We start from the raw sequence: 18,463 nt of genomic DNA, 5'->3' as shown, positions 1-18,463 counted from the left end.
TGAAAGCTTTTTTGAGGAAATTTGCTCAAAAACAGTCTTAAATATATTTTTCATGTTTTCCCACATGTGCTTCTCAATAAAATGAGAAGGCCTCAGTAAATGGATAGTCAGAGCATGCATCAGGAAGGCTGCCTTCTGCAAAGGAAAAGTACTTCCAGTATCAGGAACACCAGAACGGCTCTGTGTTCCATGAAGGCTGGCTGTGCTTTAAAATGTCAAATTCCTAAAAGATGAAAAAAAAGGCAATCAAGAATTAGATATTCAGGGAAAAAAATGGTTTCAAAAATAAAGGTGAATAAGCCATCCCTGACAACTTATAAAAGAAAGCATACAGGGCCGGAAGTTTGGCCTAGTGATAGAATGCTTGCCTAGCATGCATGAAGACCTGAGTTTAATTCCTTGGTACCACATACATAGAAAAAAAGCCAGAAGTGATGCTGAGGCTGAAGTGGTAGAGCTCTAGCCTTGAGAAAGCCCAAGGACAGTGCTCAGGTGCTGAGCTTAAGCCCAAGACTGGCAAAAAAAAAAAAAAAATACAAGAAAATCCTAAAGTTAGGCAAAATTTCTTAGGACAACAAAAGCATGATTTTCCACCCCATCCCCCCAAAGAACTACTATATTGGACTTTATCAGCATTAAAAACACTGGCCCTTCCAAAGAAATCACTAAATCCTGATGATCATGGCTCACATTTGTAAACCGAGCAACTTGGGAGACTTAGATCTGAGGATCATGGTTCAAAGTCATCCTTGGCTTACATCAACAGATAGCTAATAAAGCTGGTTGTCATCATGTACCTTTGTCATCCTAGCTTTGTTAGAGGCTGGAATCAAGAGGTTAATGGTTCCGGACTAAGCTAAGCAGAAAAAGACATGGCAATCTATTTCAGCTGAAGAAGCTGGGCATGGTGACACAGACCTGTCATCTTAGCCACAATAGAATGCAAAAAAGTTTCATCATTGTTTAGGTGTACATTCAGGAAGAAAGCAAAACCCTATCTTAAAACAGCTTCAGTTTTAATGAAGGCTGGAGATATGGCTCACCAGTAGAACACTTGCTTAGCAAACATGACACTGAATTAAAACCACAGTACTTAAGAAGGACGACCAGTAGGAAGGTGAGGATGAGGAAGACAAGATGCATATTAGCAAAATATATTTATGAATGTCATCACTGATAAAGAATTTGTATCCATAATCTATGCAATATATATGGACATCCTACTACTCAGGAATAACCTGGGTTTAGTGGAACATGCCCAAAATCCCAACATTCAGGAGGTTGAGGCAGGAGAACAGTTAGTTCAAGGACAGTCTTGGATATTTGGTAAAGCCCTGTTTCTAAAATCAAAATGAACAAGAATATGATTCAGTAATGACTGTGAATTGACTGCTATACATGCTACTATATGAATGACCTTCAAAAGACCACACATCATTTATATAAACTATCCAGACAGGGTAAACAGCTAGAGATAAAATATAAATAATGATTGCCTGTGGCTAGGAAGTAGGAATGGCAGAAAGACCCTTGTATGGTGAACAAAGGTTGCACAGCTCCATCAGTGCACTAAAACCTGTTCACTGAAAGCATGTGACCTGCATGGTGAATAAGTTCCTGCTTGAATAAGCTAAGGAACCTCCTAGGAATCCTAAGTATTCTAGAAATGTAGGTTGGGGTTGTTACTTCTTTTATTCTATTGAGTATGTAAATAAATGGTGTCTAAATTAAAAGGAGAAAACATAAAATGAATGTAAGTATGTAAAGAAAATGGACAAATAAATTTTTATTAATTTAGCTTTTTCAGGGTGACAATTGTCACATTTCTGTAAGAGTTAAAGATTTTTGTTTGGCTTTTAAAAAACATCTCAGTGGAGATCAGATGTAAAAGATACAAAAGTGAAAATAGAAAACTATAGGTGAAGTTATTGATGACATGGATTGGGATGATCCTAACCCCGGTATAAAAAGAGATCAGATTCTGAGAGCATTGTGAGATGAGAGAGAAAAAAAAAAAACAATTTTTTGATGAATAGAACAGAAGGGATGAGAGATAAGAACTCAGGAATGACCCTATGCCTTAGCCTGATGTTCACTGTCTTAATAAATATCCCATTATAAATTCCAGAGAGGATAGAGATTAAGTCAAATGGAGAACTGTGGTGACTTTGTGTGTGTGGTAAACGTACCACAGTAGTCTTGCGGAATAGCCAATACCCTCCCCTTGGCAGGTGAATGCAGGTTGTAGAACTTGTCCAAAGTCAGATTGTGAGTGAGTAGCAGGGCTCCTATCCCAGCTCCTGTCTCTAAAGTCTGGCTGCAAAGCCTCTACTGGCTTGGCCTTTGATGTTCCTATGTTTCCATCAGCTTAGCAGAGTCTGGTTAGAGCCTTATAAACAAGGCCTGGTAGCCAAGTCCATGCCCATATGTATTTCCCTACAGCTTGTAAACAGAGAAAAGTTTTTGTTTTCACAAAAATCAAAACAGTTAGGTGGTAGTGGCTCATGCCTATAATCCTAGCTACTTAGAAGGCTAAAATCTGAGGATTGCAGTTCAAAGTCTGCCCCGGCAGAAAACTCATGAGACTCTTTATCTTCAAGTAACCAGCAAAAAGCCAGAAACAGGGTCGGGGGAGGGAAATGAGGATAAAAATATAAGAAGGGATATCAATGTCTGGAGAAGTAATTCACCTACTATCTGGCAAATGTAACTGTAACCCCTCTATACATTACCTTGATAATAAAAAATGAAAAGAAAAAAAAAAGCCAGAAGTAGAATCGTGACTCAGGTTATAGAGCACTAGGCTTACGTGAAAAAAACTAAAGGATCGTGCCAAGGCCTTGAGTTCAAGTCCCAGTACTGACACAAAGAAACTTTTATCTACAAATAAAGTTTTATTGCACACACACACACACACACACACACACACACACACTAAACTGTAAAGCAATTCATGTTCAAGGACAGAAGATGAGCCAAAAGATGACCCCTGGAGCATTGAAATATCCAAAATAATTTTACATGGTTAAACTTTTTTCTTTATCATAATAATAACATTTCATTATTTGGAATGTGCTAAAGGAAATACTAAGGTTTAGGAGATCTGTTTATCTTAGTATTTAGAATACATGGGATACAATGATACAGCATGTCATGAGACGGACATATGTGTGTGTCATTGGGCCATACTATCTAGTTATCAGTAGGATGAATGATTCTAGTAAATTACCACAGTGAGCTCTGGAATATCAGAATTCATTAAAAAATTCTCTCTCCCTATCAGAACTGAGATGTCAGAAGCCCCCTTTCTGTCATATTTGTCACACATAATCATCTTAGGCAAGCAAGCACATCTGTAGAGCTGTCATGACAACCACAGAGTGAGAGCAGTCTGTTTGCCTCCCATAATCCTGATGGGAAACGCCTGGCTTCCCTGGCTAACAGCAGTCTTACCCTTGGCTTCTAGCAGACCCATATTTCCTTTCCCATAACTATTTGTTTTGATCCTGTGGAGCCTTCTTTCTTTGTAATACAACTTTTTCAGTACTGGCAAATCCAAAATAATTTTTTTTAAGTATTTGCAGTGCACATAAAAGAGCTGCAGGGGGGATGGGGGAAAGGAAAGACAGAATCAAGTCCAGAAGGAAAATAGGATTCTTGAGTTGGAGCAGAAAACTAACAAGACACTGTGATATTAAAGAAGCCTCATGAAGAAGGTGGCATTTACAATGTGCTTTGATTAGTAGCTGGACAGTGACGAGAGGAGAGGCAGGGAGACATTGCAGAGAGGAGTAGCAGCCCCAGCAAGAATGTGGAGATGGTCACTGCAAGCACGGTCATGTACAAGTAATCAGCTTGACAAGAATAGGGATGGAGAACTGAGGCCTGTGGTCCAGAGCCAGTCAAGTTCCTGTCTGTTTTATGTCTTGAGAGATAAAAATGTTCTTCCATGCTAATAAAAGTGAGTAACTGTATAAAATATAATGTTTTTCCAAGGCCAGGCACAGAGGTTCCTACCTGTAATTCCAGGTACTTGGGAGACAGAGATAAGAGGATTACAGTTTACCAACTTGGGCAAAACATTAGACAGGTCCTATCTCAGAAACAAGTCAGGAGTGGATGTGCACACCTGTATTCCCAGGTATGCCAGAAGTAGGATGAACATGATACTTGATCAGCATAGGTAAAAGTATGTAAGACCTTGTCTGAGAAATAGCTAAGGCAAAAAGGGCTGGGCATGTGGCTCAAATGGTAGCATGCCTAGCAACTGCAAGGCCCTGAGTTCAAATTCTAGTATCATCAAGGAAGTGATCACTGGTTGTGTGTCTGTCCAGAATAAGTGACAGGGCCAGGGGTTGGGAATATAGTGATTGGCCGGCCTGAGTTACATGCCCCTCCAGCAGTGAAATTGATAGGACACAGAAACCGCTGGATCATATTTGGTAGAGAAGAATTATATATATATGTATATATATATGCATACTTACATACTCATATGTATATATATGTATATATACAGTTCAGTGAGTACAGAATTATAAACAAGACACTTGTAAATTCTAAAGATCTGTTCTGCAACATTATATGTAATTGACAGTAAGTTATGAAAAACACTGTAAAATATGTCATAAGGGTCGGTCCCATGATCTATGTTCTTACCACAAAAATACAAAACAGAAAACAGGGTAACAAAAGAAAATGTTTAGTGATAACATACTTCTTCCCTTGATTATAGGGAGACAACATGACTTCATATTATATGCATTACTCAAAAATTGGGTGTACTAGAGGCCGGGAGCATGGCCTAGTGGTAGCGTGCTTGTCTAGCATGCATGAAGACCTGGGTTCAAGTCCTCGATATCACATACACAGAAAAAGCCAGAAGTGGTGCTTTGGCTCACCTGGTAGAGCACTAACTTTGAGGAATGCCCAAGGACAAAGCTCAGGCCCTAAGTTTAAGCCCCAGGACTGGCAAAAAAAATTAGGTGCACTAATTATATGAGGTTCTAATTGCCATTCCCCTCCCAAAAGATGGAAAAAGAACTGTTTCATTTTACATTTACATATGAGTATCTATTATTTTGTTTAGTAGTTCCCTTTTTCCTGATCATGTGCTACTGCTGTAATGAAATTACAAGTTCTTGCATAGCATGGATTTCCTTTTGTAGTTTATAGTTTAATGAAAGATGAATACTCAATAAATTTAGTTATAAATAAAGAATAACTTGTTCAAGGAACTAGAGGAAGAGAAATACAAGAGCTTGTAAAAAGGAATAACCTGGAAATTCTTAAGTCACCCCACCTGAGTAGGGAATCAGTTTTACAGTTGGTAGATACTTGGAAGTTTAAGAACAGGATAATGCTATTTATTCAACCCAGAGTGAGAGATCTCTGTAGTAGTCTGGAGAATGATCCTATGCACAGTGAGGAGGCTCTGAAGTATTTTAAGCAGAGAAGTGACCTAGTCACATTATCAGTCTCTGAGAATGGTTAGGTATTTACATTAATTTTTGTTGTGTGTCCTCTACATTTGCTCAGCAATTCATATTATCCAGAGTAAGGATTCATCTTGAATTTGGAGTGAACAGAAAGTCTCATTTTGTGAGATCAAATGAATGGTTCTTTACTCTGTCTTTATTGATTTCACTGTGTCGGTTAAGTTTTAAAGCACAAGAAATAGAAAAGAATTTAAAAAGCATTTTTCCTGTATTTATTTCTTATTCACAGATGTTAAAACTTTTCTTCCTCTAGTGGAAAGGGTAGCTTTGCTGGAAAATCATTTAGAATTTTTTCCATTCAAGTCAGTAAGCTCCTCAGAACCAGTGGAACAAGGAGCCATAGATCACCATGAGTCCTGGGAGATTACATTCTCCACAGTTACCATGGAGAGCAAGCAAGATGGTGTAGAGAGCAGGGGAGAAATAAGTAGAGAAATCTGAGTGGTTGAAATCAGATCAGAAACATTTCCCACATGTTTAGATTACAGAATAAACACTAGAACTAGAGGGAAGTCAGCTATTTGCTTGGAAGAAAGAAAAGAGAGGCTATTGGCCTTTTCATCAGAGTTCATCTCTTCTTATCTCTCATATGCCTTCCATGGTATCCGGACCAAGGTTTTACAGAGGCAGGAATTTAACTTAGTCCTTTTAGCCGTCACCCTTGTCAGAAGTCTTTATTCTGTTGCTGAAAGTTCTAACCATAGTGAAGTAATTTAGGGAATTCTCCCTCCCCAGAGTAACTGTAGTTCGGGCTACCACTGCTAATTTTACATATTCTTTTGTTTTCAGCAATGGACATTTAGATTCTATTAAATCCTTTACCCTTCTTTTCCTCCCACTAGTCCAAACAGGAAACAGTCCCTAAAATGGACTATACAGAAAAAATATACCAGATGGCCGGGCCTTTCAGCCATTGTTGTTCACAAGTTGTCCAGCCTAAGCAATCTGTGATATGAGAGATGATACAACTTACATATGGAAGTTGCTCAATGTTTGTTTGCATTTAACTGAAAGGTAGAGAACAGTGGAAGTTGGGAGCTGCCAATTGTGTTATGCAACCTGATCTATGAATTCGTAGAACAAAGTCTACACTATCTTCTGGCCTTCTAAAGAGCACAGTTAGCACTTTAGATATCTGGGAAGATTGTTTTTCATTATGACATTAATTTTTGTTATAAAATATTATGGAAAATATTTTAAGTACAAGATTGTGCATTTGGGGAGGGATGGCAGGAATAACTAGAACATTGTACTGTCTGCTCAGAATTTCTGATGTGTTGATGTCCTTACTATCTCTAAATAAGTTTTATACTAGTTTTGAAAATATCTTCTATAGAGAAAAATATATAAGATACACATGCATAAGTTGATCATTATTTAGCAGCCAACCTGTAACTACTGCCCCTGCTGGAATAAGAGGACAACCTTGCCAGTATCTGCAGTTCCTGCTTCTCTGTCCTATTTATCTCCCTCCTCACAGCACTGACCCCTAGCCTGATGTTTATATTAATCAATGCTCATGTTTTCTTCATGTTTCTACCTCCTGCATACAGTTGATTCTATATTTGCAATACAATCACTGTATAGTCACTGCAATCACTGGAATTAATAAATACCAATCATGGTTTCTAGAAGAAATATGGGGTAAGATTCCTAGGAGACAAGTCTAGGGGCCATTTTAAATAAAAAATTATTGAAGAATAAGGAGCACAGAAAGCTGGCACTAAGCAGACCTCGAAAGCAAGCTTATTTACAGTATGATAGCTGAAACTTGAAGGTTGGCTTGCCTCATTTGATCTCAGTTGTGCTTATTGGGTGACTCAGATTTTCCACTGCTCTGCACATGTCCTCACAAGACCTTGAAAGCTCCCAGGTATTTATTTTTGTGTTACAGGTGTATTTGAGAGAGTAGGTGAGTCTGCAAATGAGGAATTTAGATATAAGAAGAGACAGTATGTATCCTTCAGTGTAACATTTGCTTATTTTTAGAGTCTTGTTTCTTTTGCTCAACTTTTTGAAGAGTTGCTTGTACCTGCAGTTCATTCACTTTTATTGTACTAGAGTGCATCATTGATTGTATCAAGACTCTAAAATCATTTTTCCATTCTACTTCTGTTGAAACTTGAGGGTTTTTCAAATCATTTGCTCTGTACCATCTTATACGAGTCCTCTTGTGTACACACACACACACACACACACACACACATTCTCATAGGGTATAGATCTGTTATAAGAAGGGAACCGTAGGGTCACAGAGAATGGGACCCTATGACTTAGTCATTCTGTGCATCATCATTAAGTAGCATCTTACTATGATTTTAATTTGTATTTACCAAATACAAAATACAGAATGTCTTACCTATTTTCCAATTAGTAGTAGTTCTTCATATACTCTAATTATGTGCCCTTTATTTATATGCTGTAGACTGCTTTCTTGCTCTCTTTTATGTAATCTTTTGCTGAAAAATATTAATGTTGATTTTCTAACTTATTTTGAGGCAGAGTCCTCTGTATAGCTCTGTTGGTCTAGCCTTTAATGTATCATCTTTATGCCTCTGCCTCCCAAATTCTGGGACTGGAACCACATGCAGCTCAAAGTTAATATTTAAATATTATACCCAGCATTTTCCCTTACAGTTTTGTCTCTTTATGCTCTGCTGGGAAAATCCCAACTGTTAAGTTCCTAGAGTTACTCTTTCCTATGATCTCTATTATTTGACTTTGGTATTGAGATCTACAGTCAATCTAGAAGTCAGTTGATTTGTTTGGTATGAGGTAGGGGTCAAGTGTCATTTTTTCATATTATATTTTCATTATTATAGCACTGTTTACAGAAGAATATGAGTATTATCATGTAGCATAAACCTATGAAAAAGCATCAAGCCAAACAAACAAAAAGTTAAAATTGAATTCCTAACTCATGCCTGTAGATGCAGTTTCCCATCCTCTATCTCCTACAGTACAGACAGCTTTTTGCTTGAAGAGTTTAAGACTTACGTTGAAGTATCCCTGACATTAGGACTATAGATGTAGCTTAGAGCTTTGAACAGAAGATTCAGCATAACAGCACTATATCTTTTCTTTATGTGTATGTTACAATGAATGAATTTGGTCTTAGAAGCACAAAGTGTTTATTATATAAATACTCAGTTTCATATAGTAATATGCCAACTCAGGGAAAATGGAAATTTCTTAAGCAACCGTTCAAATTGTTTGAAATAGCAAGTATTATCATATAGACATTTTATAGTGCCTCCAAAATGTTTTATATTTTTCCCTACCAGTAACTTCATACTTTATGCAATTTTTTTAGTTGAAAGAAGGTAATTACATTTCATTTTAGGAACCAATTCTGATACACTTGAACATTGAATTGAAAAGCACAGAGCAATTCCACTTAGGTTCAACAAGTAAAAATACTGAGCTCAATCAGTGTTGTGTGTTTTGCACACAATACATGCATTTGGCATCTATTAACCTTTCTGGCTCTTTCCCTTGAGACATTTCCTTTTTCTCTGCAGTGAGCAATTGAACTAGGATTGTTGTTCAGGCATCTTCATTTCACATCCAGAGTTTTCTTCTTTACTTTGTATTTCTGTACTGTTCTATGTGAAAAGGTTCGATTTATTGATGGGGGATATCTTAAGAACATCAAGTGACCTATCTTTTAAGATTTTGAACTTTGTTCAAACCCTGGAATTACTGACCATTCCTCTCCATAACATCTGAATTTAAAATTCATTTGAAACTTAGCCTTCAGAAATATTTTAATGCTGGAAAAAAACTTAATTCTAAATTAGTCAAACTACTTTTAATGCAGATTCCTTTTAAAGGAATTTTTTAAGCAACTGCTTATAATTGTTAAGACCTTGAGGGGATCTCACCACTTAATGTCATTAAAATAAGAAATAGAACTCTGCCACTTTCTGAATATATATATATATATATAATTACATTGGATCAGAGGAAAGAATGTCTAAATACTTATGCTTACTAGCAAGTCAGAGCAGAACACAGAACATGTGGGAATCTTTTTCATAATTATAAAGTTTGTGAAGTACATACTGAAATTTCTAGAAGGGTGGCATGTGTATAGGATGTCTGTGTTTTAAAAGCTTGAGTGGACATACATATACACACACATGTGTATATGTATGTATATACAGGCACAGACACTCACAAGCACAAATTTTTAAATTTCCAGTACTTAAAAAATCAGTTTTTAGCCAACACAATGCAGAAACAAATTTTAAAAATTATACACTACGATCAAGTAGGCTTCATTCCACAGATACAAGGCTGGTTTAACATTCACAAATCAATTAATGCAATACATCATATCAATAGAGTTAAGGATAAAAATCATGTGATAATTTTTCTGGATGCAGAGAAGGCATTTGACAAAATACAACATCCATTCATGTTGAAAGCATTAGAAAAAATAGGAATAAGAGGTACATTCCTTAAAATTATTAAAGCCATATATGACAAACCTACAACCAGTATTATACTAAATAGAGAAAGACTAGAACCATTTACCTTAAAATCAGGAACTAGACAGGGATGCTCACTCTCTCCACTTCTCTTCAATATAGTGTTGAACTCTTAGCCAGAACAATAAGGCAAGAGAAAGACATAAAAGAGATCCACATAGGGAAAGAAGACATTAAACTATCTCTATTCGCAGATGACATGATCCTCTACTTGAGTGACCCAATAAGCTTCATTCCCAAACTCGTATAACTAATAAACCACTTTAGCAAAGTGGCAGGATACAAAATTAACTTGCAAAAGTCAGTAACCTTCTTGTACGCCAACAATACACAAACAGAAGGCCAAATCAAGAGAATGATCTCATTTGCAATAGCCCCCAAAAGAATAAAATACTTAGGAATATACCTACCCAAAGATGTAAAGAAATTATTTAGTGAAAACTATAAAAGCCTAATGAAAGAAATTAAAGAGGATACCAGGAAATGGAAAGACATCCCATGCTCATGGGTAGGGAGAACCAATATAGTAAAAATGGCTATACTGCCAAAATTGATATACAAATTCAATACAATCCCTATCAAAATCCCAAAGACATTCTTTACTGAAATAGAAGATATAATCCGAAGATTCATATGGAACAAGAAAAGACCTAGAATAGTCAAAACAATTCTAAGCAAAAAGAACAATGCAGGTGGTATTACAATACCAGACTTCAAACTCTACTATAAAGCCATAATAACAAGAACAGCATGGTATTGGCACAAAAATATACCAAAAGATCAATAGAACAGAATAGAAGATTCAGAAATAGAACCACATACCTCTAGTCAACTTCTATTTGACAAAGGAGCCAAAGATATACCGTGGAACAATACAGCCTCCTCAATTATTGGTGCTGGCAAAACAGGGCAGCCACATGCAGAAAACTAAAAAAATTGATCCTAGCCTTTTGCCATGCACAAGCATTAACTCAAAATGGATCAAAGACCTCAACGTAAGATCAGAAACCTTGAAATTGCTACACGATAGAGTTGGAGTCACACTGGAACTCATAGGCACAGGCAACATTTTCTTGAACAGAATTTCAGGATCACAACAGATTGGAGACAGACTCAATAAATGGGACTACCTACAGTAAAAAGTTTCTGCAGAGATAAAAGTATAGCTACTAAAGTAGAAAGACAGCCAACCAACTGGGAAAAGATATTTACCAATTATACATCTGACAAATGCTTAATATCCAGTATCTGCAGGGAACTCAAGAAACTAATCTTCCCCAAACCCAACAAACCAATTCCTAAATGGGCAAGGAAACTAAAGAGAGACTTATCAAAAGAAGAGGTTAAAATGGCAGTAAAGCATATGAGAAAATGCTCATCATCCATGGTCATAAAGGAAATGCAATAAAAACAACCCTAAAATACCACCTTATCCCAATAAGAATGGCCAAGATTTTGAACTCAGACAATGACAGATGCTGGCGGGGTTGTGGAGAAAAAGGAGCCCTACTGCATTGCTGATAGGATTGTAAGCAAGTTCAGCAACTCTGGAAAGCAGTGTGGAGGTATCTTAAAGAACTGAAAATAGACCTTCCCTGTGATCCCACCATACCACTCCTGGGCATCTATCATGAACATCCCAGGATATGATAAGGACACCTGCTCAGCTATGGTAATCTCTGCACTATTCACAACAGCCACGCAATGGAAACAATCCAGATGCCCTATTACAGATGAATGGATACAAAAAAGTGGTATATATATACACAATGGAATTCTACATAGCCAACAGACAAGATAAAATAATGGCATTCACAGGGAAGTGGATGAGTCTAGAGCGAATCATGTTGAATGAGGCCCATGGTATCCTTAATATGTGGGTATTAGATCCAAACAGTACAAGAGTGAGGAATCATTATTCATGTACCCAGTGCTATGGACATGGTATTGGAAATATAAACACAACTACATAGACACAAAAAATTGTGACTCTATAGACATAATATTTTTATACATAGATTAATATGTCTCTACAACATACAAACCCTCAGCCTAATTTCACTTATGTTCTAAAATCTAAGTGCCAGTGATTGTATATAGAGATTCCCTTCTTGAATACTTATTTGTTAAATATGTCATTTGAAATATGATATAAAAATCAATGTTAATAAATTCTTTAATAAAAAATCAGTTTTTATTTTCTGATTCATGGCTATGCCATTTAACAGTACTCCTCTTGGCCCTATTTTCCTAGCTGAGAAATTTTATTTCCCTTCTCCTTTTATGGTGTCTTAAGTCAAGACAGAAATCTCTCCCCCTCCCCTCTCTCTCTCTCTCTCTCTCTCTCTCTCTCTCTCTCTCTCTCTCTCTCTCTCTCTCTCTCTCTCCTCTCCCTCTCCCTCTCCCTCTCCCTCTCCCTCTCCCTCTCCCTCTCCCTCTCCCTCTCCCTCTCCCTCTCCCTCTCCCTCTCCCCTCTCCCTCTCCCTCTCCCTCTCCTCTCTCTCTCTCTCTCTCTCTCTCTCTCTCTCTCTCTCTCTCTCCCCTTTCCTGCCAGTCCAGAGGTTTGAAGTGGCCTGGGCTCTATCCCAAAGTATCTCTGTGATCAAGTCTAGTGCTCTGGCCCTTGAGCCACAATACCATTTCTGGAGTAGTTTATTGGAGATAAGAGTCTCATGGAGCTGGTACAGTAGCTCATGCCTATCTTCCTAGCTACTCAGGAGGCTGAGGTCCGAGGTTGAGGTTTAAAATCAGCCTAGGCACTAAAGACCATGAGACTCCAATTAACCACTACAAAAACTGGAATTGGCACTGTAGCTCAAGGGGTAGGACAGTAGCCTTGAGCTGAAGAGCTCAAGGACAGTGCCCAGACCCATAGTTCATGTCCCATGACCGACCAAAAAAAAGAAAAACAACCATTATGCACTTTCCTGACTGGGATAGCCTGAGTCCTGACCCCTCAGATCTCAGCCTCCTTAGTAGGATTAAAGACATAAGTTCTCAGTGCCTGGTTAGAAAGATATTTCTAAGGAAGAACGGTTTGCTGATATGAGATTCGATTCTGTAAGAATCTGTAGGATTGCATAAAATTAACTCTTTTTCATTGTGGAGAACAGTGGTAGAGATAGAAGAAGCTTCCCTTGAATTTAATAGCATTATTCTCAATTCTAGGTCTTAATGGAAGGACGGACATGTCATTAAGATGAGCCATAGGTCTAGCTTAGGTCTGGCTGGGAACCTGAGCTGTAGATACTGCACCACTGCCTGACAACAAAATAGAAATGCCACTTCTGTGTCTTCTCTTCTGTATACTGGCACAAGACTCTTGGCTCTCTCATGTATCTTATTTCTCATGCTTAGTCCAGTCTTTCAGAGTCCCAGACTAAGCTCATTGCTAATTTCTTTTGAAACAGTCACACCATCAGTCTAGGAGTCTTCCCCAGGTTAAAACTTTCTGTCTCTCCATCTGCCTGTATCCTCCCCACACTACCTTCTTGGCAGAATGCCCTTTGGAAAATGAACCATGCTTCCAGAGAGAAACAGAACATCAAAAGGGAATTATATTCATTCATACATCATTGGAAGTGCTAGGGATTAGAAGCAACCTTGGTAAACTTAAATATAATAAAATAAAAAAAATCTCAGCCTAGTTTTCCAAATTAAAGTGCTCAGTACTGGTGGGGCCATGTTATGAAGGAATTGTCAAATATAATGGGAGTATAGTTTGTTAAGAGTCTTTTTGAAAAATTACATGACAGAATATATCAAGATCCTTAAAGGAAGCTTCTAGCCTTTGACCCACTTACTTTACTTCCAGGAATTTCTGCTAAGGAAACAATTGGTGACACAGGCAGTGAACCTCCGCAAGGGTGTGATTGCAGCACTATTTATAGTAGTAAAGGGGGATGGTTATCCAAACGTACAGAGTAAAAAAATGGTTACATAAGCCACACAACATAATACCATGGAGCCATTTAAAAATATATCAAGGACTGGTTAATGACATTGGAAATCTTTTTTAAGTAATTTTTTGTAAAATATTATTAAGCATATAGGACCACCCCAAATTATCAGCTGTATGCTACGGTATTAACCATGGTTATCTGTAATATAAATTATGTATAACTCTATTACTTTTCCTCTTGATTTCTGGAATTTTTCAGTTCTTTGCAAAGGTACTATTTAGAACAATTCACTTTCTCCTTAATGGTCAACTTATTTCTGTAGTAAGAGGACCTTTCCTCTTGTGTCATGGTTCTGTGCATCTCTAGAGGGTCTGTGTCTTCCTGCTCACATTGGGAGCCTGTGGGAGCAGGCATGCTCTGGCCAGTGCATCTGATGTTCCATCCTTCAAATGAGTCACCACAGAAGGGTGTCAAGCTAGTGATATTGCTACACACTGTACTTGAACTATCAACTACAAGCCCAAATGCTGCCAACCTTTTAAAAGCCTTATCTTCTTAAACCGTTTTTCTTTCACTGTCCCATAAGTGTCAGAAGAACTGACTAGGACTGTCTGATTCCTTTCGAGGACACTGAGGGCCAGAAAACTGCAGCTGATACTGTAGGTCTTCCAATTGGACACAAACCAGATCAGCAAATGTTCCTTTCAAGCTTAAGTTGATGCTCCTGTTGTTGCTATAGTTGGGCCTTGATAAGGGGCTTGGCAATGCCCCAAGAATATTTAGGGTGAAAATGTGTTGGGGCATTCAGCTCAGAAATACCCAGATGGACCAAAAGAAACCTTTGCAGATCATTTGCTAAAACAGTAGTTAGAAAGTTATTTCCTCCTATCTTAGCCTCAATTGTTTGTTATCTTTGGCTTCATTAATGGAAAAAGAGGTTGAGAATTCTTTATTGAAGGTTTTAGAGCCAAGAATGATATTTACCAGGTTGTTGTTGTTGTTGTTGCTGTCATCCTATTTTATCTTAGATTTTGATTGGTTGGGTTTTTTTTTAACTATTAGTATATAATACTGTCACCAGACTCTGCTGGAGGAAGAATTGAAGCTGGTGCAATGATGGGCTATTATTATCTTCTTCTTACATGTTTTTTCTTACATGTTTTATCTGCCCTTTTTTTAGCTTACATGTTGTATGAATGGTATCAAAAGGAAAGCATAGTGTTCTCTCAGTGTCTTTCAGAGGATCATTTCTAGGTATACAAGCCTCCTGTTGCTATGGTCATCATTACAATAGAGAATAATATGGAGTAGCATTGTTGGTAGTGACATTTGTGACACATCCCTGAAGTACAAATGAACAAAAGGCATATGTTTTTTAGTAGTTGAAAAAATTCATAGAGGTACTATAAAATGTACTGGTAATAAAATTTAAATTGTGTTTATTTCATAGCCAATAAATGTCATTGCAAAATGGACAAATGAAATTCTGTTGTTAAAAATTATACTTGAAACTATGGCAATTGACATGAGAATTGAAGATAACTTCCTGTAACAGTTCTGGATACCTTGAATCCTAACCATATTCCCAGATAACTTCAGCCCTGCAATACTGGCCAAAAACCACTTAGGTATTGAGGATGTGCGAGGGAAAAAAAAATCAGAACTCATATTGTGTTCCTAGAATAGATTCCTGACTATGCCATTAGCCAAAAGCATAACTCTTGGTCTAAATGGAATAGGAAGCTGGAGGTATTTTCCTATGTATAAAAGTTATTTTTAACTATTCAAGGACACTTGACCAAAGAAACAGATTAGTCTAAACCTCCAGGCTTGAATTGTTCCCTGGAACCTCCAGATTACTACCAATATTTCTCAGCTTCTTGGGCTTGTCTGCAGTTTAGAAATGATTGTCAGGCCTTGCTTGTTGTATTGAAAGACTGAGAGAGACATCTCTTGCTAGCTCAGAACTAGGGAAGACTACATCATGGAAGTAAGGTGTTGCTGCTCCTTGGACTCAAAGCACCATCATGTGTGATTACTTACTAAACTCAGAGTAGAGTTACTTCCCTCAGTGATTGAATTTTATCATCTTCTATTACACTTAAAAAAACCTACCCCTTCTTTTTTTTTTGGCCAGTCCTGGGCTTGAGCACTATCCTTGGACTTTCTCAAGGCTAGAGCTCTACCACTTGAGCCTCAGCACCACTTTGGGTTTTTTACTATGTATGTGATACCATGGAATCCAACCCAGGTCTTCGTGCATGCTAGGCAAACACTCTACCACTAGGCAAAACTTCCGGCCCCTATTTTAAACTTTTTGAAGTCAGGGACTGAAGCAAATTTCTTATTGTCTTAATCATTCTAAGTACTCAATGACAAGTCTTGCTGGATTGAGAAAAAAACTTTTAAACATGGATCATACACTTGGAATTTCATTTCTTTTCTTATATGAATTCCATCTGCTGTTTGAATCTACCAGACAGAGCACTGAAGGCAGGGTTATGGAGTCTGCTGGAATTTACAATGTGTTGAGTCTTATTGAGTCTGGCTGTTACCATATTCCCATGCTCCCTTGAAAATGTGGTAGACATCTAAAGGAAACTTGTGAATCAGAACTTAGGAAGATTGCTATGCTATGGTGGCTCTGTTATGAACCCAGAGGAACAGAGCAAATTCTGAAGCAAGACTAGAAACAATATATTGGCACCAAGAGCTCAGGCTTGGGCTCAAAAAAATTGGGATTTGAAACCCAGCACTGAAGTTTTTGTGCTAGGTATCCTTAGGCAAGCTTTATAGCCCAAGTTTTCAATCTATGAAATGGAAATTTTAATAGTGCCTGTGTGTGGGCTTGTTGAGATTCATTAGTTTACTCATTAGTAATCTCCCAAATAAAAGCACAGCAAGCACTTTTGTAGGCATCGAAGATACAAGAAGCAAAAAGAAAAAAAATCCCCACCCTCATGGAATTTATAGTCTAGAAATACACACAATATCATCACATGCAATAAATCCTTAATCAGATTAATCTGATGATATCTGATGAGCCTCTGACCTTGGCTTTTACTGTGTGCTTCTGTAAGTGTTCATTATTAGTGGAACTCCAGAGAAGAGCCATTAAGTAGGACATTTATGTGTTTTTGCTAAGTCCCACTTTGCTTTGGAAATCTTTTCCCTTTGGGCTGGATTTCTGTCATTCTTACTTCCATTAAGAGTTTGGTGGACACAGTTCAGCAATCAGCTAAGATTCAGAGGCTGTTAGTGACTGCTGGTTTCCCATGTCTTAGCCATCAGTGTTTGCACTGTCTGTGACTTTATGCGATTTCCGCAGCTGCTCAGGTGTCTCAGGTGTTTTTGTAATTAAAAGGCTAGCCTGACCAATTAAAATCCACAGATCTTATTTTAGTGAGTACCTCCAACCATTGCTCCCCAAACCCTTGGTCAAACCCATTCACCAGAGAAAAGACAGACACATTTAAGTTTCTGATTCCTTTTTTTAAAAATTTCCTTCCCAGTTTTGATCATAAGAAAATGTCCAATGCGTGAAAGGAAAAAGGGTAGACCTGGGCGTCAAACCTCTGGAGAACAGAGCACTGCCCATAGTTTCATGCTGTCACCTCAGAGGTGTGTGTCCATACTACCTCTATCCTTGTCATGCTTCTAACGAAGTTCTTCAGAGCACCAATGACATACTGCCCATTTCATTAGAAATATAAACAGGAAATTGTGTTCTGCCTGAATAGCCCTTGTGGCACAGAAAGGAAAAAAAAGGTCATTTCTGCTGAGATATAACTTTAAAGACACAAGAATGAGGCTGAAGGTTGGTTTCATATGAGCCCCATGTGAGAACAAGACTGGTAATATGACATCAGTATAGGAACTCATGTGCATGGATTCAGGCTATTGTTCACTGATGGTCAACAATCCAATGGACATGAGTGGAGAACTGCCTACTACCTAAAAAGCAGTTGTTCTACAGGACAGAGACAGGCACTTTGAGGCTCTGTATTCCTTGCAGGGCATGGAAATATGGCCTGGGGAGCTGTGACATGGCACTGGCCACACATCCTTGGATTCAGTGCTCTATGTTCTGCTCCAGCACCCATCATTTTGCCTCCTGTGCTCCCATTGTGGTTTCCCTATGTGCTGACAAGTTTTCTGGTTGTTATGTCTTGCAGCCCCCCGAATCCAAGCCCAACTTCACCCCTCTCGCCATCTTGGCCCATGTTCTCGGCACCATCCAGCCCTATGCCCACCTCATCCACGTCCAGCGACTCATCCCCCATCAGGTCTGTTGCAGGGTTTGTTTGGTTTTCTGTTGCTGCCGTTGTTCTCTCATTGGCTTGGTCCTCTCTTCATGCAGTGTTCAGCCTCCTCGTCAACTTTGTTCCCTGCCATCCAAACCTGCACTTGCTTTTTGACAGGCCAGAAGAAGCGGTTCGTGACAACTTCAGGTAAAACTACGGATGATGACCAGTCTGTTCCTGTCCATGCACAGCTGGTTAGGGCCAACAGGGGTTTCCTCTGCTCACCTGTGGTTCTAGCCTCAAAGACCAAAGCCATTGTATGGCAT

At 38.2% G+C, this 18,463-nt stretch overlaps 1 protein-coding gene across 5 annotated transcripts in view; it reads left to right on the top strand.

The window, feature by feature from the left end:
• Arhgap26 (Rho GTPase activating protein 26) overlaps window positions 1-18,463 on the top strand; it is a 457,842-nt gene that overhangs the window by 423,256 nt on the left and 16,123 nt on the right. For 2 of the 5 annotated variants that reach the window (XM_090331302.1, XM_090331304.1), the window contains exons 21-22: window positions 18,069-18,179; window positions 18,315-18,344. The exons of 1 other annotated variant lie outside the window; for it this stretch is intronic. In XM_090331302.1, the coding sequence (XP_090187428.1) occupies window positions 18,069-18,179; window positions 18,315-18,344 (141 nt within the window). Of the gene's footprint in view, window positions 1-18,068; window positions 18,345-18,463 lie in introns of all 5 variants that reach the window. 2 more of the 5 variants (XM_090331301.1, XM_090331303.1) reach the window with 2 other exon arrangements.

The sequence above is a fragment of the Megascapheus bottae genome, chromosome 4 (genome assembly GCF_031878675.1).
Source record: "Megascapheus bottae isolate mThoBot1 chromosome 4, mThoBot2.hap1, whole genome shotgun sequence".
In the NCBI taxonomy this organism is placed as follows: domain Eukaryota; kingdom Metazoa; phylum Chordata; class Mammalia; order Rodentia; family Geomyidae; genus Megascapheus; species Megascapheus bottae.
The sequence above is the reverse complement of the archived record's forward strand: the minus strand, read 5'-3'. Positions and strand labels throughout refer to the sequence as shown.